General features: G+C 38.3%; 1 protein-coding gene across 7 annotated transcripts in view; it reads right to left on the minus strand.

Annotated features, from left to right (window-relative positions):
* arnt2 (aryl-hydrocarbon receptor nuclear translocator 2) overlaps positions 1 to 27,949 on the minus strand; it is a 148,581-nt gene that overhangs the window by 87,907 nt on the left and 32,725 nt on the right. For all 7 annotated transcript variants that reach the window (XM_036586039.1, XM_036586038.1, XM_036586037.1 and 4 more), the window contains 4 exons: positions 26,401 to 26,614; positions 22,996 to 23,209; positions 6,656 to 6,758; positions 1,195 to 1,260 (listed from right to left, as the gene is read on the minus strand). In XM_036586039.1, the coding sequence (XP_036441932.1) occupies positions 1,195 to 1,260; positions 6,656 to 6,758; positions 22,996 to 23,209; positions 26,401 to 26,614 (597 nt within the window). The remainder of the gene's footprint in view (positions 1 to 1,194; positions 1,261 to 6,655; positions 6,759 to 22,995; positions 23,210 to 26,400; positions 26,615 to 27,949) is intronic.

Genomic DNA, 27,949 nt, shown 5'->3' on the forward strand with positions numbered 1-27,949 from the left:
CCGATTCACGCTGAAGTTATATGGAATGTTGTTTCAGTCTGGACTGCTTTCTGAATGAAGGTAGAATACAGGGCAGCCAATCAGAACAGAGATTATCTGCACACAATCAGTCGTTTGCAAAAGTTTGGGCGCCCCTGGTCAAATTATATGTTTTGTTGAGTTTTTTTAAGTGAAATTAAGTTTCCCTCCAGAGAACACGCATATATACATGCCCATTATAATGCACAGTTACTGTTTATTTGCTGAATTTAACATATTGGGGGGGGGGCAAAATCTGTGGCCTGTGCAAAAGTTATGGCGCATTTTAATCTTAAATCTTGTGTTTTATAATGTTCAGCAATATGTTAAAATCATCAAATAAATAGAAACCATGCACTAAAATTTGCATAAAAATTCCATCATTAAAGGTGCCATAGAACAGAATGAATTCACATTAGCACAGTTGAATAAGGAGAGTTCAGCACATGGAACTGACACACATCCTCTACAGAGAACACACTTCTACACATTGTAACATTGCACAATTGATGTTTATTTGCTGACCTTAATATACTGGGGGAAAAAAACATAAAATATGGCCTGTGCAAAAGTTATGGCACCTTATATATTTTTTTTTTCCAATATGCAAACAGAAATTGTGCACTACAATTTGCAGAAAAATGGCACATGTAAGTTCCCTGTAGAGGATGTGTTAACTTATTGTCTCTTAGAAAGTCTTAAAGACACAATTCAAAGGGATAAAGAGAAATGGGAAAAATTAATTATGGCTATTTTTGACACACAAATGTTTTAAGTGGAGCTCAGGGGAAAAATATTGGGCCTTGAATTGCAATACAGACGAGTTTTTTCCCTGTTTGCTGTGTGCATCCTGACCAATCGTAGCCCTGGAGGGGAGGTTTTTGGTGTTTTGATTAAACAAGGCTTCATATAATCCAGCATAAAAAGTTGTTGTTCTTTTTAACATGCTCTTAAAACATCACAAGGTGCATAAGACGGTAACAATAGGTAGCAAAATGACAGCAGTTTTTGAGTTTTGTCCATGTTATGTGGCCCTAATCAAAAGCCAAGCATTTTACTTACATAAACATACACATGCATACAATTACAATTATCATCACACTTTAACATGTGAGAATGACGAACAGAGGCAAAGAAACAGAAAGCAAGAAACACAGGAGGTGTGCAGATTCTTACCTGTATCTCTTCCTCATGTTGGCCAGGCGGTTGAGTGAGATGTGATCCAGCGGAGCACTGCCGCACCTAAAGACAACAGAAAACATCAACATCATCGATTTTAACTCAAATATCAAAACCCAAACAAACATCCTACGTTCATCTCCTCTTCACTCGCTCGATCCACACCACAAACATCCCCAGCGCCGAGGGACTGATGTGATTGATTACAGCTTAAAATCAGTTTCAACTGTGATGGAGTATATCAGAAACTTGGCTTCTAAAACTCGACCCCAGTGTCAGCACATTAGAGAGCTCAGCCCACTATCAAATGTGAAATTAATGGCTTTAAGTGTCACAGTGAAGTCATCCAAATGGACTCCAGCAATACTAGCAATCACCAAAATGTCATATCCACTCAGCAGTGGTGCAAAAGCGAGATAGCAATGTCAATAAGTGTTACAGCGGACCTACTCTTAACTGTTAAACGACCGATGTCATGGAAACGTTTATCATTTTTTGGATAAAATAGTGTGACGTAGTACGTAAGCATTGTTACAGTTTCAAATTTTACCATTCGCTCCTCAGTCCATATGGCTCATATATGGAAACTAAGCAGCTTGTTTGGAATTCACTGAATTCGCTGTGAATTGTTTCTGCTCCTCTATGGAATGTCCTTGAGCCACACATTTAGACTGATATGACCATAGACTACAGATTAAAAGAGATACAACACAGAAAAAGTGCTAAAAGAAAGAAAACGACTTACTTTTAGTAAGCTTTACTTTTGTGCTTCTTAAAGCTGCAAATGGCTCATTTTCTTACATTTCAATAGCCCAACGTGACTGGCAGTCACAACAGATGCAATTTATTGGTGATTAACTATACTATCAATAATTGGCCAAAGCCTATCTGATACTTGGTACTGGGTTTGTTGCATCTCTAAATAGAAGTCTATTGATTTTCGTTAATTTTTACATTTTTTTACACTATATGGCCAAAAGTAGGTGGACACCTGACCATCACACCTGTAAGAGCTTGTTGTCCCATTCCAAACCCATGGGAATTAATATAGAGTTGCCACCTTTTGCATCTATAACAGCTTCCACTCTTGTGGCAAGCTTTCCACAAGATTTTTGGATTTTGTCTGTGGGAGTTTGTGGCCATTCAGTCAAAAGAGCATTTGATGTTGAATGAGAGGGCCTGGCTCGCAATTGACATTCCATTTTCATCCCAAAGGTGTTCAGTGGGGTTGAGGTCAGGGCTCTGTGCAGGTCACTGGAGCTCCTCTACACCAAACTTATCAAACCATGTCTTTATGGAGCTCGCTTTGTGCACAGGTGCATGGTCATGCTGGAACAGAAAAGGGTCTTCCTCAAACTGCTGCCACAAAGAGGGAGGCAAATAATTGTCTAAAATGTATTTATATGCTGTAGCATTAACATCACCCTTCACTGGAGCTAAGAGTCCTGAAAAACAGCCCCAGCCCATTATCCTTCCTCCACCAAACTTTACTGTTGGTGCTCTGGCAATGTTTTCCTGGCATCCACCAAACCCAGATTCATCCATCAGATTGCCAACCAGAGAAATCTGATTAATCACTCCAGAGAACACATTTCCACTGCTGAGTCTAACAGTGGTGTACTTTACACCACTCCAGCCGACGCTTGGCATTGCGCATAGTAATCTTAGGCTTGTGTGCAGCTGCTCAGCCATGGAAACCAATTTAATGAAGCTTCAACGCACAGTTCTTGTGCTGATGTTGTTTCCAGAGGCAGCTGTTGCAACAGAGGATAGGGGATTTGTATTCACTAAGCACTAGGGGTGGGATAAAATACGGTGATATTCGGGGCCCACTTCGACCTTTACAGCATTGTAGGAACCCAGAGGAGGACGTAAAAGGTATAACCAGTATTACTAAGTCTATCGCTGGGTTTATTTGCAGGAACTTTTACATATATAGTGTAGTTGAAAATGAAGGTGTTCTACCTTTAGACATTTCAACCCCAGAACTGTTCTGCTTTCTAGCAGTTTATGGCTATTTTACATTGGAATGATGACACACACAGTCAGTGTTTGTGTGTTAAAGAAGTATGAAGCTAAGCTATGCGTTTTGTTGCACATTGTTTCATGATGGTTGTCAAGTTCTGTGAAAATGACACCAAATAAATACCTAATCTCTGCTATTTTCTGATTTCGGAGTATTTTATTTTCTTCGGTTACACAGGTATCGTGTTGCATCATAGAGGACTGTCTTGCAATATAGTGTGTCACAGAATCCCAGTATCGTGATGTCATCATGATCATGGGCAACGTATCATGATAATATCGTATCGTGAGATGCCCTGGGATTTCCACCCCTACTTAGCACGCGGTGGCCCTGCTGATGTTTATACACCTGTTAGCAATGAGTGTGGCTAAAACTCATGTCCACATACTTTAGGCCACATAGTGTACATTTGCCTTGTAGGTCCAGAGCAAAACTAAAGAAATAAACTCTGGATACCAACTACATTCAGGATAAATAAGGAAAAACTGTCAAAATTTGATTTTCAGTTAACTGCTCCATCAAGATGGTACAGAGCAAAGTGTTTGAACCCGAGAAGAGGTACACATGAGGTTAATTGAAGCCGCAGGGGCGTAATTTCCCCCCACCAGAATCACTTCCATTGCATTTGGCGAGGCAGTTACTTTTTCCCCCATGAGCGAAGCCAGAGAGGTTGCTCAGCGCTCAGTAATGCGAGGCATGCGTGTTTTTTGGTACACAACATGAGGACAAACAGAAAAAAATGCCTCCATCCGTCTTTTTCCCTGAAGCCTAGTCACGATGTCCAAAAGCATTAAGGTAAAGCATTACATAATCGATTCTGTTTCTTTAATAACTCTGTAGTCTAGTGAGCGATGAGGATGTTTTGAAAGATTCGACTTGCCTCGGGTGTGTGTTTCTTGTCAGAGCACATAGTCACACACACACACACATACGCACACACACACACATGCTGTCAACCTTCGACACACTGTTTCGATTTTGCTAAAGCGGCCACAAATAGAAAACTTCAAAGGCATGCACATTTCTGGCTGACATTGCTGACTGTGATTAGTTCATGCTGAAGAGCACAAAATACTAAAAACAAAGCACACAGAGCCTAAACATACACACAATGTCAAATTTCAATCACAGGACATCACGACGCAGAGCGTTTGTTGTTTATAACCGACACGTCGCACTCTAAACAAATTCAGGACACGCGTCTTTCATCGGTAAAAATAGAGAGGCAGCGATTTCTCAAAGGATTCGCAGGATCAAAAAATACCTATTCACTAATTTGTGGGTAGCAGAGGAATTTCACTCCTGATTTTTACCATCTGAACAGAAGAAACAACAAAAACAACTTATTTTGGGTTGGAGGACAAAGAGAGACGGATAACCTCATGGCTGAGACATGCAGATAAACTCCTCGTCTACTTCCAGGCAGACATGAAGGTTCATACAGAGTTTAAGGGTAGAAAATATGGTCACATTTTATTTGTTTAGTCCACTTTTGATGCTTTGTAGACACTTAATTTACTTTCAAGTTACATTCAACTAAATTGTCCCCTTAGAATTATAAGGTTCTGTCTGTGCTCTGACCAGTTTTGAGATATGGAGCTTCAAAGATTTTGCATTCCAAATAGCAAAGTTGATATGTGGAACACGTCTGTGTCATACATGAAAATGACAGACACCCTAAATGTATTCTAAACGTACAAAATCAAAATGCTCAAAAAAAATGGTTTTTTTGGAACAGGCCAAACGCAGATAGAACCTTCTAATCCTAAGAACTTACTTTCTGCTTGGAATTATGAGGTTCTATCTGGCAAAACGTGAAAGGGAGCAATGATTCTCAAGGAATACAAACAGTTTATACTCGTAATTTATTTTAAAACATAAAATGAGTGTTGTAATAGAGTGTCTATAGAATGTATCTGAAAGTTACATTTTGATTGATATATTAAGCATAAAAGTCAGTGCTAAATGTTTTGTCTAGTGCAGAGGTCACTGTTAGGTAGGAACCATTAGTTTAAGTTTCCTTTAGGTCAGACAGTGACCAACTACTGTAATAAACTGTCCCAGCAAGTAAGGGTAGCAGGTCTGTATAAAGGCAGTGTGAGGTTTTGTTTTTTATCAGAAATGTGACTCTAATGGGCCAAAATGTCTTATATTGGGAGAAAGAATAAAAAGAAAAGATGGATGAATGAATGAAATTAATGTTTATGTTGTAATTAAGAGCCTGTCAAATCAAATTGTTCCCTATTTAGTTTCCTTTAAGGCTTAACATTTATCAAATTTAAGACAATAAGACTTTTTAAAGAAATGTAAGGAGAGTTAGAGTTTCAGCAACATGTTTTCCTGTTATATAAAGTTTTATAAACTTTTTCCGCAGTCACTGAGCAGAGCAGCGAAATGACAAAGAAGCTTGATTGGTCCTCTTGTGTGTATTCGAAGTGCTGATTGGCTCACAGATAGGACCTTATAGAACCAAATTAGAATTTGACTTTAGAGATAAAACATTTTTGTTTTTTAGACAGAGTCCAAAAATGCACACAACTTAAAAAAACACCTCACATAAATGTTAAGAAGTTGTTACAGAATAAGAATATGTAAATAAGTCAATTTTGACAAATATGTCAGACAGAACCTTATAATTCCAAGGAGACAAAATATCTATTAAATCTACCAGAATTTTCTTTAAACCTGGCTCTAATCCTAACCCTAACCTTAACCTCAACCCAAAACCTAAACCCAACCCTCACCCTGGTCCAAATCCAGAACGCTTACAAATCAGAAATCACTTCCCAAAAGCTTTATTGTTAAAAGTATGCTGCATAGCCACCTTAAGGTCTGTACAGAGAACAGCACGTCATGCTTGCAGAAAGAAGCATACTGAAGTACACCAATAGTAAACTTGAAGTATAAAGAGAAAAAAGTATATCATTTATTTAATGTATTCAATGGAAATCATTTTTTTCTGTATTTGTCAAAAAATATAATTCGACAGGACCACATTTTAAATTATAATTTAGTTTGCTGTACAGAAAATCACACATCATCTAAACCGCTTATCATTCTGGGTCGCAGCGGGGTGCTGGAGCCTATCCCAGCTGTCATTGGGTGGAAGGCTATGCAGAAAACACTTGTATGAATGTATTTCTTAATATACTACAGCACACCTATGCACATTTAACATCATCAACATCAGTTTTTATTTATTTATCATCGATTATTTATGAATTACACTCGGTTGATCCACTACATTTGGAAAATTTGTGTTAAGGTGACTTTTTTCCTGAAATGCTGAGCTGATAAGATGATTCAGGTGTGTTAGTGCAGACAAAACATGTAACTAGACTTCCAGTGACCTTTACTTGTGGGCAGAGAGCTGAACCAGCAACCTTCTGAACCAGACATGAAAAATCCCAGTCTGGAAGTGCTGTACTGTACCTCATTCTGCAGATGAAGGAGCGTCTGGAGCCCATACACATCCTCATAGAGGACTGCTGTCCCTCCTTCTTCACCGTCCCTGTCTTCAGGTCCAAGATCCGGCCTGTAAACACATACAAAGAAACAACAGTCAGGAAACAGCATGATGGACTGGGGTCAGCAAAATGACTACATCACTGTTATCACGTCACAGTATATTTTTCTGAGCAAATGATGGGTATGGGCAGTGTCCACTGGACAATTGCATGAATCATAAAATAATACAGGATTTAGACCAAATAATAAAGAGCCTGTAAACAGCAACAACCAGCATACAGTAACTGCATAAACTGCTGATTGTATCACAGCCAGTTATACCAATACATTATTTTCCATCCTGTTCCATCTACACAGGTAATATTCTCTCAATACTAAGTAAGGGTGCATGGTATGACTATGGGAATTCCATAGATTTTTCCAGTCAGTACTGTTCACAGTGGTGGTAACAGAAACCAGACATCAAGTGTTTAATATCTGTAAAAGCTCCCTCACAGAAGGTTCTTACATGAAATGCCTAACAATATGTTCCCTGATGTCTGAATCATTACTTTAGAATAGTTTTGAGAAGATTAAAGTGTATTTTTAAAACATTTTTATGGTGGAGTGGTACTTGAGGACACTATAAGAAAAACTAGTCCTGAAGGAAAACTTTTTTTTCAACATTAACACAATTTTATTAATTTTGCATATAAAGAAACGAAAGACGTGTGTAGGTTTACTGGTGGTTTTGGATTGTAAATAAAAAGGCTATATTTGTGTTGTAGTCATGACAACCCCTGGTTCCTATCACCACCACTGTAAAGAAATCTGAGTCTGTAAGTTTGTCTACAATGAACCACTTCACATCAAATCACTCAGAATGACTTTGATTACATCTTAACCATTGAATTATGCAGTAATGTTGAAAAATCAGGGGAATTTCCCTTTAAGTCAAGTCCTGGACTACAGAGCGTTCTGAATAGAGATTCTCCACTGAAAGGAAAAAGAAGCCCAGGACTAGGTTTAATCACTGTCTGGGAACCTGATCCAATATATATCACCATATTTAGTTTTTCTGAGGTTTGATAAGTCATTTGCATTGTAGTGGTTGGTATAGTGTAGGGGGTAACACCTCTGCCTTCTACACTGTAGACTGGGGTTCAATCCCTGTCTGGGTAAGCACCCTACACTATACCAATAAGAGTCCTTGGGCAAGACTCCTAACACTACCTTTGTCTACCTGTGTAAAATGATCAAATTGTAAGTTGTTCTGGATAAGAGTGTCTGCTGAAACGCCGTAAATGTTAATGTACTGAACGATTCACATACCACACTGCACCAAATTCAATTAAGTAGGACTTATTTGCACAATTTATAATGAAACGTAGTTCTTCAACACTCTTGAAGTACTACAAATACCCACAATGCACTCAGGAAGGTGTATTGTGATGTAAATTATCATGAAACAATAAAATATTGTCATATTGCACACTCCTACACACTTAAAAATGATGGTTCTTCAGGAGTTCTTTAGTAAAGAAAATGGTTCTATATAGAACTATAAACTCTCAAAGAATCCTTTGCATGATTAACAGGTTCTTTGCATCATGAAAGGGTTCTCTGAATCGTGAAAGAGTTCTTCAGATTGACGGAGCATGTGCTGTAGATGGTTCTATACAAAACCTTTTTGAAAAGGGTTCTATACAGAACCTTTTTGAAAAGGGTTCTATACAGCACCAAAAAGGGTTAATCTCTTGTTATGATGTCAAGCCTATAACAATAGAAGAACCCTTTTTGGTGCTAAACAGAACCTTTTTCAAAAAGGTCTTATATAGAACCATGTAAACGACATTCTCCATCAATCTGAAGAACGCTTTAAAAACCCTTGAATCATGCAAAGGGTTCTTTGAGTGTTCATGGTTCTATATATATATATATAACCATTTTCTTTAATAAAGAACCCTTAAAGGACCATCTTTTTCAGTGTGTAGTATTAACCTGAGAAAAACAATATATTGTGATACATATTGTGTATCATGACACTGTATCATTATATGTTTTGCCGTAATGTCACCCTTATAATGCCATAACTCTTGGTCTTAGGCTTCTGAGGCTTGTGGTTCTTCACTAGGTTTTTGTATAGTTCAATACCTCCCTTATTAAATCTGCTTCCCGGACTGCTAAGAGGACGAGAACACACTGAGATCCAAAGCAGCCTAACATGTTCCTTGGCCAGTACAGCAGTCAAGGGGTGATTCATCTCCTTTTGTTTCTCAGTGATACAGACACAGGACACTACAGGACAGCAGTAAGCTATGATCTAAGCTCAAAGTCATGTCCATAAACAAATTATCTAAAAAGGTCTTAATAAGAGTTTGTGGTAAAAAGAGAAGACTCTAAAAATGATCTGCTGACAGCTGTTAGAGCCCCCCGCGGGGTGCCTTAGACTCCCTTACAGTCTTTGCATACTGAAGCGCTGACGCCGACGTCTCTGGAAGCACTTGAGCCATTATCCTTCTCCACAAAAATAATGACATTGTGATGACCCCTTACAGAGTTGAAGACTGGTAGAGGAAGATGAATCAGCACTAGTATGTTCATTAAAGTGCGTCTCTATGAACGTCAAATAGCTCTATAAAGGAGCAATCGTCACCACTGCTGAGTAAGAATACAACACAGTGCCAGTAAAAGAAGGTATGTGGGGTAGTACACTCTTAAAATAGGAGCCAAAAGTGTTCTTTGGAGCGATGCCATAGAAGAATCATTTTTGGTTCCCTGAAGAACAAATGCCAATCCAGGCATTTTAATGGATTGAGTATTGGCTAAAATAAGCCTGATCAACTGACGTCTTTGCATTTGTGGTATGTTATAGAGACATTATCTACAACTTGCAGTGAGGACTGTGAGTACTGCTTAAAAAAAGCACTTTAGATGTCTGCGATGATGAGCTACTTAACTATGGAAAATGAATCTCTTGCATCCTGGCAATTTGGCTGCCTTATCACTTATCATGTAAAACCTGAGCATGCAAGTCTGACGTTTCCTACGAGCAACATGCACAATGTTTTTCACTCGCGAGTCACGACTGGTTAAAAAATGAAAGTATTTCAGTGGCGATCTGCTTTACCAGCAACAGAGCTGCGCAGAGCTTCTGGTGGTTTAAAACCAACACACCATACACCACGTATATATACACACACATATATATATATATATCTGTTTATCTTACTTTATCTGTGCTTACTTTGTTAGCCCCCTTTTACCCTGTTCTTCAGTGGTCAGGACCCCCATGGACCCTCAGAGAGCAGGTACTTGGGTGGTGGATCATTCTCAGCGCTGCAGTTACACTGATGTGGTTGTGGTGTGTTAGTGTGTGTTGCGCTGGTCTGAATGCATTTACAAAAATGCTTATTTAAAGAGGCACTGGAAGATTTTTCATGGAACCAGAAGTTAATCTTGAAAGTCATCGCTGCAAAAAATATTTAATATTTGTAATAAGCAAACCTCTTCACAACTTCAGACTTTGAAAGAAGAAATTTTGAAGAATTTTTATACAGAGAGATTTAGGTGCATCTCTAATTCTTGGCTTAACTGCAACCGCGACAAGGGTCAGATGAGGACGATGAGGTAGCAGTTTGCAAGAGCAAGTTGGTAGTTTTATTGCAATTCATACCGAGAACAGAGGAATCACAGACAACAGAACAAAAAGAAAGACTAAACTAAGCACTCAGAAAGAAAGCTAGAAATTACACAGACAACACTCACAGAACTAACAGGCAGAAAAGAACAAAGCAGACGGACATCTGAAAGACAAGAAAAAACAAAGGCTAGAGAGCAAACAATGCCAAGTATGGAACAAGACAAAGATAATGGGGCACACAGATACTGGGAAGCATAACCGGGAAACACCTGAGAACAATTACTGGGTGAAGTTACAAACAAGACACAGGTGAACAGAATAACGAGGGGAAAAGGAGACAAGGCTGGGGCGGAGAAGAACAGGGAGGAAACTGACTGAGAGTACTGCGATACGTACTGATAATCAGTCTTTTTCTTTAGAACAACTAATATAGTTATATGCAAAAGTTTTGGCGCCCCTGATCAAATGATGTTTTGCAGATTTCTAAATTAAAATAGGTTAATATGTAACTCTAGAACACACTCCTGCACATTTTAATGCACATCTACTGTTCATCTGCTGAATTTAACATGTTTAACAATTGTTAATTTACAGAAATAAAATGCAAATTCACAAACACAAATGCTTATCTTTATTTCACAGATATTTACAAACATTGTAATGTTGTTGTTGTTTTTATGCTGGTAAAATACTGTATCAGAATAAATAGTTGAACTAGTGAAAAAGCTGATTTACAGTAAAAGGCAAAATATCTTGAAATTAAATGACTGTAATTTTACTGATTTTTACCATTTTTGAGAAAACATACTTTTACTGTTAATTAACAGCTTTTGCTGCAAGATTTTTTACCAGATTTCTTTTTTTTTACAGTGTACTTTACAACTTCACATGTTTCAACTAAATATTAGAAAGCAGGACCGGGCAATATGACTGTAATTATTATTATCATGATAACAGCCACAGTGTATGCTTCCATCACATCATGTCACATATTGGAAATAAATAAGACATTAAACATGACCTGTGCAAAAGTTACAGAACAAATTATTATTTCTTTAAAAATTTCTTTTAAAATTGCCATATTTAAGTTTCCTGTAGCAAATGTGTTATTTTTACTTAACAAACCATGTAATCTCACCACATGACTGTATGTATGAAATGAAGCCTCACTAGAAACTCCTTGTTTAAATCAGTGAGGTTTTACTTCACACATATTGTTTATCATGATGCAAAATGCTGTCTAGTACCTGCTGCCATATGTAATATTTATGACAGGTAAATGAAGAGGACACGACAGCGGTCAGTCCCAATTCATCTCTGGCAAAGCAATGATTCAAGAGGAAAACATCCTTTCAGTCCAACTTCATTTTCCACCAAAGGCGGCAAAACTATTAAGATTAAAGAGGAATTTTCCAAAATGTGCGGCGCAAGATGTTTGGGACCCCACATGAACGCTGCAAACTCCAATAACTTTGACCTCTTCACTTCAGAAATGCTGAACTGTACTTGACCTTAACAGCTTATCACAGTCAGGAGGGAACTTGCTGTGGTTTTGAGCTGATTTCAAATGACACACAAATATGAGCTTATCACAGAATAGCCTTAATGGAGAACGCTCTGGAGAGAACCCCCGTCCAGGTTCCACAGAAATGTAAGGACGTGTTATCCGAGGAGATGGGACCGCATGCAGAGGCTCAAAATTCCAGAAAATTTCATAAAAAGAGGGGCAGCAAGGCAAGGGTCAAATGGTTCACCATAAACGAAAGCAGGCAGCTCAGATTTGACACAGTCTTAAGTGAATTTCTCTAAATGAATGAGACGACAGCGAGCATAAACAAACTGCTATTGTGCAACACCTCCCGTTCATCTCAGTGGAGTGACCTCATGAGAAACCACAAGTGCTAGACGGCCTTTCTGATGCATAAACTGTAAACGGCAGCAAAGAAAAAAAAAGAATGAAAACATTAAACACTATGAGGGAAGTTACGGTAAATCTCGTCGTTCTTTCCTTTTGTTTGGAGTGGGATGAGTAAGCAGCGGCCGTGTTTATAGTATTCTAACGCGGTGGCTTGTTGTTTTAGGGTCCGGCCTGCGTCAAAATGGCCGGAGCCCACCGCTCCCAGGGAAGCCGCGCTGCAGGTGGGGTTTGCTTTGGAGCGAGCTCCCCCTGCTCTCCTGCTAAGAGAGATCCTGGCAACAGAGGGAGGAAAAAAGAGAAGAGCGAGAGAACAAAAAACCACATGAACGAGGCAGGGCACTGGCTGAACCAGCACAACCTCCTATTGGACGTCAGTCACTGCGTTCCCTGACCGCTTCAGCTCCTCTACATATCAGATCTGATCGTTTGAATGGCCTGGCAGATCAAGGCAACATCATTTTCAGGCCAAAGGTGCAAACCTCAGGATTAAAGATGACCACAAACAAAACTTTTAGTGATCCCACATGCAACTACCTGTTAACCCCTTTAACTCTGGGCTTAGTATTCAGATACCTTACAAACTTCTAATTTAGTAACTACTATAAATTATTACTAATTTATTACAACTACTAAACAAATAAATACATTTCTAAAGTCTGGAATCACTATTTTCTACAATTTAACGCCAATTTTTCTTACAGATACATGTATAAAAGGATTTTATTATGATGCTACCAAAAACTGTCAATGTACTGTCAAATTTCTTGGTCAATAACCATTTAAAAAAACAAAATGCATGTAAATAAAACATAAATATACTGTATTTTAACTGTTCTTAATTTACAGAAATGGAATGCAAATTCAAAAACACAAATGTTATCTTTATTTCACAAACATATGCATGTATTTTATTGGCTGTTATTATTATGATGGTAAAGTAGTATATGTCAGAATAACTAGTTGAACTAGTGAAAGAGCTGAATCACAGTAAAAGGCAGAATTTCTTAGAAATTTAATGACTGTAATTTTCCAGATTTTTACCATCATAGAAAAAACACACTTTTACTGTTAATTAACGACTTTTGCTGCCAGATGTTTTACTGAAATTCTTTTTTTTTTTACAATGTACAACTTCTCGTGTTTCAACTAATTAATAGAAAGTAGGAACGGGCAATATGACTAATTATTGTCATCATGATAACAGCCACCGTGTATGCTTCTGTCACATGATGTCACAGTATGCTTCTCTGAATGTATCATGGACCAGCTGCATGTTTGATTGGGAAGAGAGCATAATCATTCCTGTTTAACTGCAGAACAGTATATAAAATGTTCAAAGAGGAGCTATTATGTTTTTCCGGTTGTTCCCTTTTCTATTAGTGTGTTATGTAGCTTTTTGTGCATGTAAATAGTCTGCAAAGTCACAAAGCTTAAAGTTGACAGCAATGGGAGAAACTCTCTCCCACAGAAACCACTTTTCTCAGCTGCCTCGTTGGAATTCCAGCCCTTTTCCTTTGTTACAAGATGATGCAATCTTGTAACACAGTCCTTACTGCCCGCCTACCGGCAAGCTCGGGACATCCTCTCACAGCGCACAGCAGCTACTAGAGGAGGAAGAGTTCATTCAGAACTGACAGCATTGTAAAAATAGCCACAGCGGTGTTTACAGCTGCTCAGATGAAAAGGGTCTGTCTGCAGACTACAAGACAGGGGCAGAACGGCGGTTGACCAATCAGAACAGAATGGGTGAGCTGATCAATCAGAACACACTGGGCTCATCAGGAGGCAAGGCTTAAAGACACAGGAGCTCTAACAGAGCATTTCAGACCGAGGGTGAATAGAGATGTACAGCATGAGGAAAATGTGTTTTTGGAACACTGCAGCAAGTAAATCTATTCTAGTAGACCCCAAAAATTTAATTATGAACACTGAAAATGAGCATAATAGGCCTCTTTAATACAGACCATTGGATTTGTAGCTTTTAATTGTATTTGTTTTTAATGTGACACTACTTGGTCTGATCCTGAACATATCAGATGTCAAAAATAAATATTGTATCATGAAAAAGACTTTAAATAGACAATTACAGTATATTATTTCACATTTAACCCTATGGAACCCAGTGTCTCACCAGCCATCCATTCTGAAAATTTAGCGACAGCTTTTGTAACTCATTTAAACCTGCTGCCAGATTAGTGCACGTCCACTTGTGTAGAATCTAAGTGTGTGTTTGTTTTGGTGTTACCAATCTGAAGAACCCTTACATGATGCAAAGAACCCTTTAATCAAGCAAAGTGTTTTTTTGAGTGTTCGTGATTCTATATAGAACCATTTTCTTTACTAAAGAACCCTTGAAGAACCTGATTTGGCTAATTTTCAACTAGACGTTTCAAGTATTTAGCCCTTTTGTTTCCATTAAATACAAGCAAGATTCTTCTGAATTAAAATGAACTAAACATTATATATGTATCATTTAGTCCTCAGAAATTATTAAACCTTCTCTGAAGGCCTAGAAGGCCTTGAGGGTTCCCCACAGGGGAAATTTTCTTTCAAAGATGCTCAACTTATCTCACTGCCAGCTGGTGCTGCCTGAAAATATTAAACGCCAAATTAGTATTAGGATCAGTATTAATTAGTAAAAGTACTAAATTAAATTATTATCCTATTTTTGAATGTAAGGGATTTTGAATATAGGCTTACATTCAGGCCCTTAGAGTTTATGACGTTTAACTTTCTTCTAGCAGAGGCTTTGCAGTCCCTGACCAGTTCTGCTTCTCCAATTACTGGCTCTCTGATTGTTTAATCAGCCTGACGTGGCCAGGCCTGCCAGACCGGCCACAGTGACGGTATAGGGACAGCACGTCCAAGTAAAAACCCAGAGGTCTCGGAGAACAAAGAGGAGCCCCTGCCACTCGAGGCAGCAGCCGGACCATCTACTCCACTCATTAGCGTCTCTGATAGCAGAAACCGTAGCCTCCTCTCCACCAGCCGCGAACCCTTCCCCAGCATGTAAGGGACATTTTTATGTACAAATGGGCACCCCGGTCTCGACTGACACACAAGCATCCATTGTCTTCCTGCGTCTTAGTCCTGCAGTTCTGTGTGCAAGTGGATCATTATTATTCAAGAAAAGGACAAAAAAAGCCAGCAAATATCCCAGAGCCTAAACAACAGCCAAGCTAAATATTTAGGCGGTAGTCAGTTTCTAGACGAGTGGACCGGATGAAAGGACGTGGGAATAATAGTGTCCTTCAAGGGAAAAAAGCTAAACAAAAAACAAAAAAGAAATTAACAAAACACAACAAATTTATCTTCATTAGCAAGGCAGTGTTTTGGAAGAAGCGAAACAAGACTGACTCCACATTACAAAGAATTAAGTCATGTTTAAAGAGGAGTATGGGAAATCAGCTTTGTTTCCTCGCATACACTCCTTCCATAAGAATGTTAAAGGGGCACTCTTGCCAAAATGAAAAATGTACCCATTGCTACATCTATTGTTAACACGCCTCCTCGCATCCTACAGTGATCAAACAATAGTCTTGAGAGTGATACCTTATGGTTTAAACACTAATTTAAACCCCCTTCTAATGATGTATCTTGAAGGCTGGAGGCTTTTGAAAAACTACAACTGCTTTGGGGTGGATTTTTGGAGGCAGGTTGTTTTTTGTTGGCTAATGAATGCAGGAGATAGCTAATGCTGCTGCCAGGAAGCTGAATATCACATCTGTATTTATTAGTCTCTAGCTCATTATCACAACGGGAGAGGTTCCCAGTTTTGTATGATGTATTTGCCTAATGCATGCTGGGTATTGTAGTGAGAGATCATTGATGGATGAAAACACAAAAAGGATACAGAATATGCTCAAACTGATGAGGCTGAGGGACACAATGCTACACTACAGAGTATAGCACAACAAATTAAATGCTAGTTTTGGGCCAGAAAGCCTCTTTAAGAACTTAACAGAAGGCTCAAAAACAGAGCATGACTGAAGTAAAAGAAGTGGCATAAAAGATTATGGTCAGCATAAATATACACTACACAGACTACAGTTCATCTGCAGTTTTTCAGCCCCCCTTTATCCCATTCATCATTGGTCAGTTTCTGACCACAGGACAACTGTTGTCCAGATATTATGTGGGCAGTGGACCATTCTCAGCACAATGACATGGTAGTGTGTGTGGTTCTGGTATAAGTGTGTTATAGATAGTGATGTGACAGCTAGGTTGAGAGTGGACCACCACCCAAAAATATCCGGCCAAGAGCAGCTCTGAGGTCAGAAACTGACCACTGATGAAGGACTAGAGCCGAGGTCACTAATAGGCGGACCGCAGTCCGAGTCCGGACCCAGACTCTGTCCTGTGCAGACCTGGACCTATAACCGATAAACTGTGGAGAATTATTTAATTTCGACGGGATGGTCCTATTTTATTCGGCGTAGCTTTTCTAGCCTTTACGGTACAGCTTTAGCGGCACAGGAAACTGACAGACCAATCGCATGCGTTGTAAATATCACACGTGACGCTACTTAGCCAATCAGATCTGTTCATTATGATGAGCACTGAGACTCAAGTGAGTGACGCACACACAGGGGAGTGACGAGGTGAGAGACAGCAGTCGGAGGAGAGAGTGAGTCAGAGGGAAGTTATTTTACATGGCGTGCTCTAAAAAGTACGGAGCCCTACAGAGCCCCGTAGTACGGGGTACAGTTTTGCTAACCGAGAGTACAGTTTACAAATCTGTGGGCACAGTTTATAAACTGAGAGTACAGATTACTAAACTGCAGGGACAGATTTTCCTCCTCACAATTTTTTTTCGTTAGTGACCCCTACAGAGCTCCGTAAAAAAGAGAAAAGTGACTGAAAATAAATAATAAATAAATGTTGTTGGAATATTACTGAATTGTACTTTATCTGATTTGAAATTCAATTGCTGACAACATAAGATGTTGATATAACTACTAGGCTACTTCAGTATGCAGTATATGGCACTGAATCATGATGCAAGTTAGGCATTATGATGTTCCGGACCTTCGCTTGAGGAAATTTTCTCGAACTGGACCTTACTGAATTTTAATTAAATACCCCTGGACTAGAGGATGGGTAGCATAAACTGTGCTACTGTGTGACCGAGGAGCTACAGTGTCCAACTGGTGCAGCTACAAGGGATGTCTGGTATTATCTCACTACAATACCCAGCATGCATTTATTTTTCATAAAATCTGCATAATTAAATAGTTAAGATGTAGACAAAGTCATTCAGAGTGTTTTAGTGCAAAATCTTTAATTCTACAGCAACTTAGTAAGTCAGAATTGTTCACAGCAGTAGTGACAGGAATCAGAAGGCCTCTAAAAGCTCCCTCACAGAAAGTTATTACATTAAATGGTTATGAATATTCAGCCTGATGTTTCACAGTAGTTTTGGCCTAAAACATATTTTAATCAATTTATTCTAATTAGTTCATGGTGAAGGGATACATTAAAGGTGTTCTAAGGCAAAATAGTCCCCAAAGAATACTTTTTTTTTCAGTTTTACTATTATTTTACCATCATCAACATTACACATAAAAGCCTCAGAAGACTTGTGTCGTTGGTGGTTTTGGATAGTAAATAAAATGCCTATATTTTGACAATGTAGTCATGGACGTGGTTGTAGGCTAACTGACTTCGCTGACTAATCGCTGCAGCCCCAGAAGACAGTACAGTAACCAGCCTGAAGCCTGGAGGTGTTTGAGGTACGAACTTGACGTGAAGAACGTTGTAAGATGGAGTGGTGCGGTCTGATGGATGACAACCGAGACTCCAGTGATCACTCCAGCATCATTTCTCACTCTGGAGAGAAGTTAACGTTAGCTAGCAGGCGGGCCAAAATCACTCTTAATCAATTATGCATGCGAAGCCAATACATAACATTCACCCACCGAAGGCACATTAGCAAAGAAGAAGAAAAAAAAAAACATCCTTTGGCTGCTTCATTTAATCATTGAAAAATATGAGGTTATCAAAACCTCATCAAGAACACTTCAATATTTTATCTGGACCTACTACAGGAACAGCAAGCCTTAAAAATGGAACAAGAGAGGTCATTTCTTTTCTTCTTAGACCTGAAAGGATTCCTCAAAGTCCATCACTGCTGATCTAAAACGCTTCAACGAGGACTTCTGTGAAATATCTCTGTCTGCTTCCGATGACTGATGCTGTGCGCCAGGAAACAAGAAACCAGAAACAGAGTCATAAGTTACGGCGCTCAAAATGATCTCTGATTAGCCGCAATGCATCAGGAGGACACTGACTGAGCGTCTGCGCCCAAGTCTTATTTTAATTTACACCTTAATTACGGAGATCCAGACACAACTGGGCCACCAAAAATAATCACCATCAAATATAATCAACTGTGACTTCCATTTGGCAGAGGAGTGAGATTTTCGGAAAACGTGAATGGACGCAGCAGCCCGGTCAGTGAAAAACAAAACAAAAAGTAACGGCAGCCAAAAAGCCGCGTCAACTTTTTGTTCCTGGACAAGTCGTTTAATTGAATTTCACACTGAGTGCCCGGCTCGAATCTCAGCAACAAATGAAATTAATCAGCCTTCACGTCATCTCTGATGTTCAAGGATATATCGTAAGGATTATGCATTCTGGATTACGCAGCTCTTCCCAGATCTTCTCTCCTGCCAATGTTAGGGAAACTGTGATGAAATGACTTTACAGAGCCAAAACGCTTCACCAGTAAACAGAGCAGTCACGCCCGCTCGAAAGGAGGAATTTAACCCCTCGAATTTCGTACATCTGTTGTTTTCAGAAATCAAACCTTATTTAGGTTCCAGTGCTGATTTGTGGAAGAACACAGCACCCTTTCTGAGTAGTTACCGTACTCGTTTGCTTCCATATATAAGCTACAGAAGATGAGGTCTCCCAGTAGCCCCACCCCCTACTGTGTATAGCAACATGGTTCTTTCTATGTTAAACAATATAGAAGCAAAACTAGCTTTAGGACAGTCTGGCCACTTCCTGTTTCTCCCATTAAATACACAAAAAGCCCTTTTCATTTTCGACTGTATTTGATTCATGTTATTTAAAGGGACTCTATCATTCTGCTTTTTAAAATAAGAGATTCATGTAGTATGTAAATAAAGTTTCACTGTATGCGTCCATACATGAAAACTAAGATGCAAAACAAGCCTGTTTTGAATACACTGCTACAATGTTATCTTAACAAGTGAAATCATCTTTCATTTCCTACTTTGACATAATTGTATGAATATTAAAACATTAGAAAACTTATTTCTAGATGTTTTTTACTTGTTTAAAGTAATTCAAGTAAATTTAAGTAAAATTAACTCACTATATTAGCAGATAATTTTGCTGGCTTCAAGCAATTTCACTTAATAAAATCACTTAAAACAAGCAAAAATATCTAGAATTAAGTTAAATAATCTTAAACTAAACTTACAACAATATTTACAACAAGATATTTAGACTAGATTTAATATCATTTTATTTACCAATAAACCATTTTTTGCAGTGTATGTCCCCAAATCACATGATTTACATACATTTACCTATTCACCCTACAGTAGTTTAGCTCCGCCCACTCATGCTGAAGTTATAAGGAGTGTTTCAGCCTGGACTAATTTTTGAATAAGGCCCCTTACAGGGTAGCCAATCAGAACAGAGCTCAAAAATATAAAAGCATCAGATTTTTTTAAGTCTTATCTCTTCCATGGTAGATTTGATCTATTGATCAGAGGCTTCGGTCAGTCATGCCAGGTTGGGGGCACACTGACCTTAAAGCTATAAAGGGGGATAAACACTAAGAAGTTCTGAATTTCATATTAATATTTCAAAGCTTCTTTTTTTCACTCAATTTTTTATGACAATATTAGGATTTGTAAGAAAAAACATCATATCGAATTTGAAAATAATGCAAAATATAATACAGACTAAGAAATAATAGTCCTGAAGGCAGAGTAACAAAATCAAATAAATAAATAAATAAATAAATAGGCCAAAAAAATCAGACAATTGGGCTGTAAAGAACGACTCAGAATTGACCATAAACATTCATGATCTGTACACCATAAATTTTAAGTGCTGTCTTCTTCACCAGATCTTCCAGAAAAAGTGATAAACTTGTGATAAAAAGTGATTAACTGCAATCTATATTACTCCAGATGTTTTATTATTGTGTTTTATCTGAGCTAATCAGATGGCACATGTTATGGACATAAAGTCGTGAAACTGTGTCCTCTCAGGACAACTGGGAGCATGATGCACCTGCCAGTAAGAGACCAAAAATGCAAACACGGCCAGTAATGAACGGGAGCTACTAGAGCTGGTGAGCGTGGCCTCATTTGCATAATGCAAATGTGTACTTCATTTCATCGTTAACTACATTTGCATAACCTCATTAGAGTAAAGAGGGGAATGCACTGCCGTGGAGGAGCAGCACTGCTGCGGGTGTCTTCAGGTATGAAGGGAGCAGGACGGAGGCTGAAAGAGGGATTCTGCAGGTTTATACTGCCCTCTAGCGGACATCAAGTCAATTCCTGAAGCGCCGCTCATATGAATGCTGAAGCAGTCAGCAGGATTTAAGCACACAGGCACTGAGGTGTGTCAGAACGTCTGGCTGCTTATATCCTTCAGTCACATTTCATATTCTCAGGCAATAAACAACAGAGAAATAAACCGGGGTTCCTTTCGGGATACTTGAACAGCAGGTAACATATTGCAGTTCATTCCTGACCATAAAGCTAAACGTATAAAGGCAGCTCAAAGCATGGGCTATGATATGATTTTATCATTATTTACTGATTTATGGATTGTAAAATTTCTCTACTGAGTTCAATCATCCATCACTTTAATCATAAAACTCTCATTTCTCCAGTTAATCAGTTTGCCCAATCCAAGTCTGTCTGTAACAGAATTCTGCATTAATGTCAGTATGACTGAACACTGAAGAGGGCCAGTTAGCATTAGCACAGAGTTGCCTCTTTTACATATATCCACCTATTTAGCCTACAGCAGTCGAACTCTGCTTATTTGGGTTGAAGTCAAATGTTTGATCTCTGAGTGCTTTCTGAATGAGCGGAGCCAATCAGAACAGAGCTCATTTACATATATCAGTCTTAATGTCACAATAACAAAAACAGCCTGTTTAATTTTAAGAGATAAGGAGAGGCTGAAAAATGGTCAAGTAAAACGAATTATGACAAATGTTATACTCAGTCTCTCAGATTGAAAGTGACCATCTGAAGCTTGGTCACTTTCAACCTGAGAGAGTGACTATGATTAAAACTCACTGCACTTTAAAAATGTATCTTAACCCCTTAAAATCTTAGGCTTATTACACACTAAGCCTTATTATTTAGTAACAACAGGGCCAATGCAAAGTGGCTGAGCTATTCTTATGTTATAGAAGTTTGGGTGCCACTTTAAAATAAGATAAAGTGTTCATGAAATGCTGAAAATTTAACAGTTTAGTAGTAGTTATTAATTAGGTCATAAAGACCTTAAAATCATTAATAAGTAGTTATAACATATAAATAAAAAGGGCAACAGTGACCTGTTTGCCTAATAGTGAACCCCATTTTATTTATACTGTTAAACCTCACATTTTGATGTTTACTGATCTTATTTTGGCTTCTCTATCAGTCAGCATTAAACCTGTCAACTTCATCACTTATTTGTCAGATATAACAGCTCACTTTTGCCCTTTTACTAATGTGTTATAACTGTTTACTGATGCTATTTAAGGTGTTTATGGCCTAACTAATAACCATTAACAAACTAATATTAAACCCTTCATAAATGCTTTATAAGGGTAGTCTTATTCTAAAGTGGTACCAAAGCGTGTAATAAAACTTTGGGCAGTTCATCACGACAAAATCTTGTATCTCCAAATGACAACTTGAATGGAAGTTAATGGAACAAGATTTTTCCTCCAAGCAGTTTTGGAGCACTTCTACTCTTCCATCATGAAATTTTAACACAATTTTGTTCATATAACTCCAATCTACATAAGGTTATGTATTAGTTAATTTGACATAAATATCTTTATATAACAGTTCTATATTTTTTTCTGAGATATTAAGACTTTTTTCTTCCTAATCTGAGCCCATTTTTCTATTAGTTTGTATTATCTTTGCCAGGTTTTGTGTTTTTTTTGTTTTTTATTTTGTATTTTGTTTGTATCTCTACTTACCTGTTTCACTCTGCCTGTACAGTACTTGTTTAAAAATGTATCATATATCATAATAACCTTATGTATTATGCATAATATTATGCACTACACTATATACTTACGCATTATATATGATACTAAAGGGCCCATATTCTACGTTTCTTTCCTTTTTTCCCTGAGATCCACTTATAACATTTGTCATAATTCATTTTACAAGAACATTTTCCTGCCTCTCTTTATCTCCTAGAATTAAACAGGCTGTTTTTATTACTGTGCCGTTAAGACTGACATATGTAAATGAGCTCTGTTCTGATTGGCTCCGCTCATTTTAAAAGCACAGAGCTGAAACACTCCTTATAACTTCACCACAAATGGCCAGAATTAAACTGCTGTAGTCTGGATATATGTAAATCATTACTTATATACCTATTAGTTACTGTTATTGGTCATTTTAAATAGTTATTTGTAGTAAATAGTTTCTTTTTTATGACTATTATTATTTTTACTATGACTCTTTTTAGTTGTGTGAAATATCCCATATAGATCATGGCGATTTGAAGTGGACATTTAACGGCGACTCTCACCAGTCATCGAGTTTTCAGAGGTGCTGAGCTGCTCTCTGAGTTTGTCCACGTCGTCTGGGTGGACCTGCTCGTACAGGGTGCTGCCGAACCACTCCGACTGAGGATGGTTCAGGACGGGCGTCACCGAGTCTGAAACATAGATCACCCGCCCCGTCTCCGCCGCCACCACAAACAGGAAACCGTCGGCTGCCTCCAGGATCAGGTGCTTCAGTTCCTGCAATAAAATATAAATGACATTACAGCAGCCGTCAGATTCAGTTAGCATACTAATGCTAAAACTGATCCGTCTGATAATTACTGTTCTGCTCAGTAATAATGGTGCTGCAGTATCCTATCCTGTCCACGTCAACCTCTCCGGCATGTTCTATTATCATCTTTGGCACCTTGATGTGTTTAAAATGATTTGAGACCGCCGCGTCTGCACTCAACAACTCGCCCAATTTTATAACCCGCCAGATCTTTCTTGTTGCATTAGAAATCACATGGTGAAATGTCAATTTAAAAATATCTTTCATTAAATGTAGCATCATGATCAGACTACTAAAATCAGATATAAGTTTGGGCGCCTCTGGTCACATGATATTTTGTTGATTGTGAAAATCTCCACAGAGGACACACATTTTAATGCACAATTACTGTTTATTTACTGAACTGAACATATCGGGAAACAAGTAAAACATAAAATACGGCCTGTACAAAGGTTACAGCATATTTTTCCTTATATTTATATTTACTGTTTTTTTCTGTTATTTTTAAATATGTTAAAATTTTCAGAAAAAAAGGAATATTTAAGTTTGTACCCTGCAGAGGATGTGTTTACTCATTTACACTTACTTGAAATCAATGAAAATTGCCTGAGGGTGCAGGCAAACATTCGCATACGAATGCATATGTCTAAATATGACTAATATGACAAATAGGAATTTCTACAGCTTTAGCTGCGGAGTTCCTAGCATTTGAATAAAAAAAAAAAGAACAAGAACAACATTAAACTGAATCCACCTTAACATGTATATATATATATATATATATACACATAAAACCTCGTATCTCCAAAATAACAACATACTTTACTTTTAATGTAAGTCAATGGAACCAGATGTTTTTCCAAGTACTTTTGGGTTGTTTCTTTCGGTCCATTCATCTTGAAATCTACACACAATATAATGGGCAGCAGGCATTTTTTAATTATGTCAAAAACTGAAAAACGACAAAAATGGATATATGAGGTTTTCTTCCGACAACAGCAATATATATTTATATGCGACCTGTATATATACAGTTTCAGAATTAGTCACTCGAGGACCCCGAAGGGTACGCGTACCACCGCTTGGGAACTACTGTTTTATGGGGAAAACAAATGCCATCTTTAAAAATTGCTGCTGTTGATCTCTGTGGTAAACCAAAAAGTTCCCAACCTGATATGCTATGTCCTGCCAAATATCACTGGAGCCTCTGGGTTACGAGGCAATTTAGCTGTAATGTGCTACATACATGCTCCTCTGCCCTGAAATGATGTCACATGAAATTAAGTCTATTATTACCCTTCAACACTGTATACCAACACCAGCTACTCAAACTGTAGCCTAAAACTGCCAAAGCTTCTAAACCACCACATTTGGCAAAGCCTGCTGTTTTTTTGGGGGGGTATTCTTGTGAGGTTAAAGTCTTAGGATGTCAATTCGATGTACAGCAGCAAAGCAGCAATGTTTATATTTCAGTTCCAGTAAGGATCCAGTAACATTTGGAGGGAAAATGTACACACCAGGAGCGGATAGCTACCACACATGCAGCAGAGTTGACTGGAAGTGAACCCCAGACCACCAATTTCAGAAGGACCAAAGATCGAGTCTCTGGACTGCTCCCAGGCTCAAAAACAGTTTTCACACATGACCAAACATATCAGACTCACAGAGCGATCGGCCCTGGGTCCAGAAAAAAACACTCTAGTGTGAAAACGCCCTCAGACCCAGAGTTCCTAATATGGGCAGGGAGTTGACTACATGACTTCAGAGTGTAAATCAAAAATACAGTACAGACTCAGCAGATACAGTGGTGCTTGAAAGTTTGTGAACCCTTCTAAATTTTCTACATGAATTTGATTAGTCCTGCAAATCGACTTGGTGGAATTTTAGCCTACAAAAAGCTTAAACTCTTACGTTGGTGGGTTTCCCCATATGAACTGCTTGCTTCAGGTCCTTCCACAACATTTCTATAGGATTATGGTCAACACTTTGACTTGGCCCTTCCAAAACATTAACTTTATTCTTCTTTAACCATTCTTTGGTAAAACGACTTGTGTGCTTAGGGTTGTTGTCTTGCTGCATGACCCATGATCTCTTGGTTTTTTTGACATTTTCCTTCAGAATTTGCTGGTATAATTCAGAGTTCATTGTTCCATCAATGATGGCAAGCAGTCCTGGCCCATATGCAGCAAAACAGGCCCAAACCATGATACTACCACCACTGTGTTTCACAGATGAGATAAGGTTTTTGTGCTGGAATGCAGTGTTTTCCTTTTTCCAAACGTAATGCTTCTCATTTAAACCAAAAAGATCTACTTTGGTCTCATCCGTCCACAAAACATTGTTCCAATAGCCTTCTGGCTTGTCCATGTGATCTTTAGCAAACTCCAGATGGGCAGCAATGCTGCTTTCTCCTTGCAACCCTGCCATGCATGCCATTGTTGTTCAGTGTTCTCCTGATGGTGCAATCATAAACATTAACATGTGTTGTGAAGATCAGAGTCTGATAGATCCCCGTTCTTTAAATAAAACAGGGTGGTCTGTCACACCTGATTGCCATCCCATTGATTGAAAACACTTGACTCCAATTTCACCTTCAAATTATCTGCTAATCCTAAAGGTTCACATACTTTTGCCACTCATAGATATGAAATATTGGATCATTTTCCTCAACAAATAAATGACCAAGTCTAATATTTTTGTCTCATTTGTTTAATTTGGTTCTCCTTTATCTACTATTAAGACTTGTGTGAAAATATGATTAAGTTTTAGGTCAAATTTAAGCTGAAATATAGAGGATTGTAAAGCGTTCACAAACTTTCAAGCACCACTGTAAGACATGAGGTTCAAATGCAGTATTTTTCTAAGAACAAAGCTGTTTTTTAAACACGCTTTCTGATACATTACCATGCTGATTACTGAGTCTGGAATGCGACTTTGCTCAGCAACAGCTTCCATTCGTCAGAGCAGCGAAAAAACGATTTTTAAACGTAAATGGACACAGTACAAAACAAACAGAAGTCTGCCAAAAAACCATGTTGATTTTAGTCGTGGGTGACTGTTTTAACTAAACTGCACAGTGAGTGCCTGGCGTGGGTCTATTAGTCATCCTCCTGCTGACTAACTCTGTCCTGGCAGAGCTCTGCGGTGTCCCGCGCACCTGCTCGGTGAGGAAGGAGGGTTTGTAGGCTCCGTCCGTCGACGTGTTCCCCGTCCCCCTCATGGACTTCATGTGGGAGACAGCCATGCGCAGGATGGTCAGCTTGTCGGGTTTCCTGGCCAGCGCGCTGCAAGTGGGCACCATGTCTGACAGCTCTGTGATGTACTGCGTCATTTTATTGCGTCTGCGCCGCTCAATCTCGCTGTGGTTCTCTCTAAACAGAGAAATAGAAAGAAGGGCTTTTAAAAGCATGTAATAACATATTAATAAAGAGCAGCTAAGGGAGTAAGTAATTCTACAAAGACTGAAGATGACTGGAAATGCATCACTGAATCTCAGGCTTTAGCAAGAATCGGTTCAATTTGATTATTTTGCAATGATTCAGAATTATTTTTAAAACTAAACTGAATACACAAATGTAGCTATTTACAAAGTAGTGACATATAGACAATACAAATAATACACCAAGCTTTTTAGGGGAATTAAACTAGCCTGAAATGATTACTTTGGCCCAACAGATAAACACATACTACAGTGAATATCATTAAAATCAATTATGAATGATTATAATATTCCAAACTCTATTGAGTTGCATCATTACCTTCAGATCAGAGCATTTTGACTCACTTAAAGCTATAAACCATTGCACTGTGTATGAAAACAGTGCTGGTGATGCATCTACTCCTGAGCTCGCACAAATATATCATATTTGATATGGAAAATAATATGCAGACAAATAAATATGGATTTATCTAAGACGCACCAAACGACTCTTCATCACATTTCTCTGAGGATACAAAATCACACTGATTAAGCACAAAGGAACAATCACATTCACTTTACATCTAGTTAACTATGTACCATATCTTTCAATTCTATTATTATTAAACGGAAATTCCACTAATTCTTCACATTTTATGCATAAATAAATCTTTACCATGTAAACAAAGTCATTCAGAGCGGTTTGGTGTGAAATACTCTTATAACTTACAGAGTCAGGATTGTTCACAGTGGTGGTGATAGGAACCAGACGTCCACCTCTAAAAGCTCCCTGACAGAAAGTTATTACATGAAATGGTTAGTTATTTGCTGCCTGATGTCTGACATACTGTTTTATGATCGTGTGTGATAATGTTTGGGTATAAAATGTATTTTTAATCCATTTATTTTAATCCATTTATGGCAGAGAAGTACATGCAGGGTGTTGAGAGGAAAAATAGCACCCAAAGAAACGTATTTTTTCCAGATTTATTGCTATTTTTACCATCATCAAAATTACATATAAACACTCAGAAGACACGTGTAGGTTCACTGGTGGTTTTGATAGTAAATAAAATGGTTATATCTGTGTTGTAGTTATGGCGACCCCTGGTTCCTATCACCACCACTGTAAAGAGAACCATTTCACACCAAACTTTTCTGAATGACCAGTGAATTGAAAAATCAGTAAAATTTCCCTTTACGTGACCTAAGTACTCACACCCTAATTAAATAATACAGTATGGCCCCAAAGAGGTCATTTCCAAACACTTCAGTTTCAACCTTTTCT

This window comes from Colossoma macropomum, unplaced genomic scaffold (assembly GCF_904425465.1).
Source record: "Colossoma macropomum unplaced genomic scaffold, Colossoma_macropomum, whole genome shotgun sequence".
NCBI classification, from domain to species: Eukaryota; Metazoa; Chordata; class Actinopteri; order Characiformes; family Serrasalmidae; genus Colossoma; species Colossoma macropomum.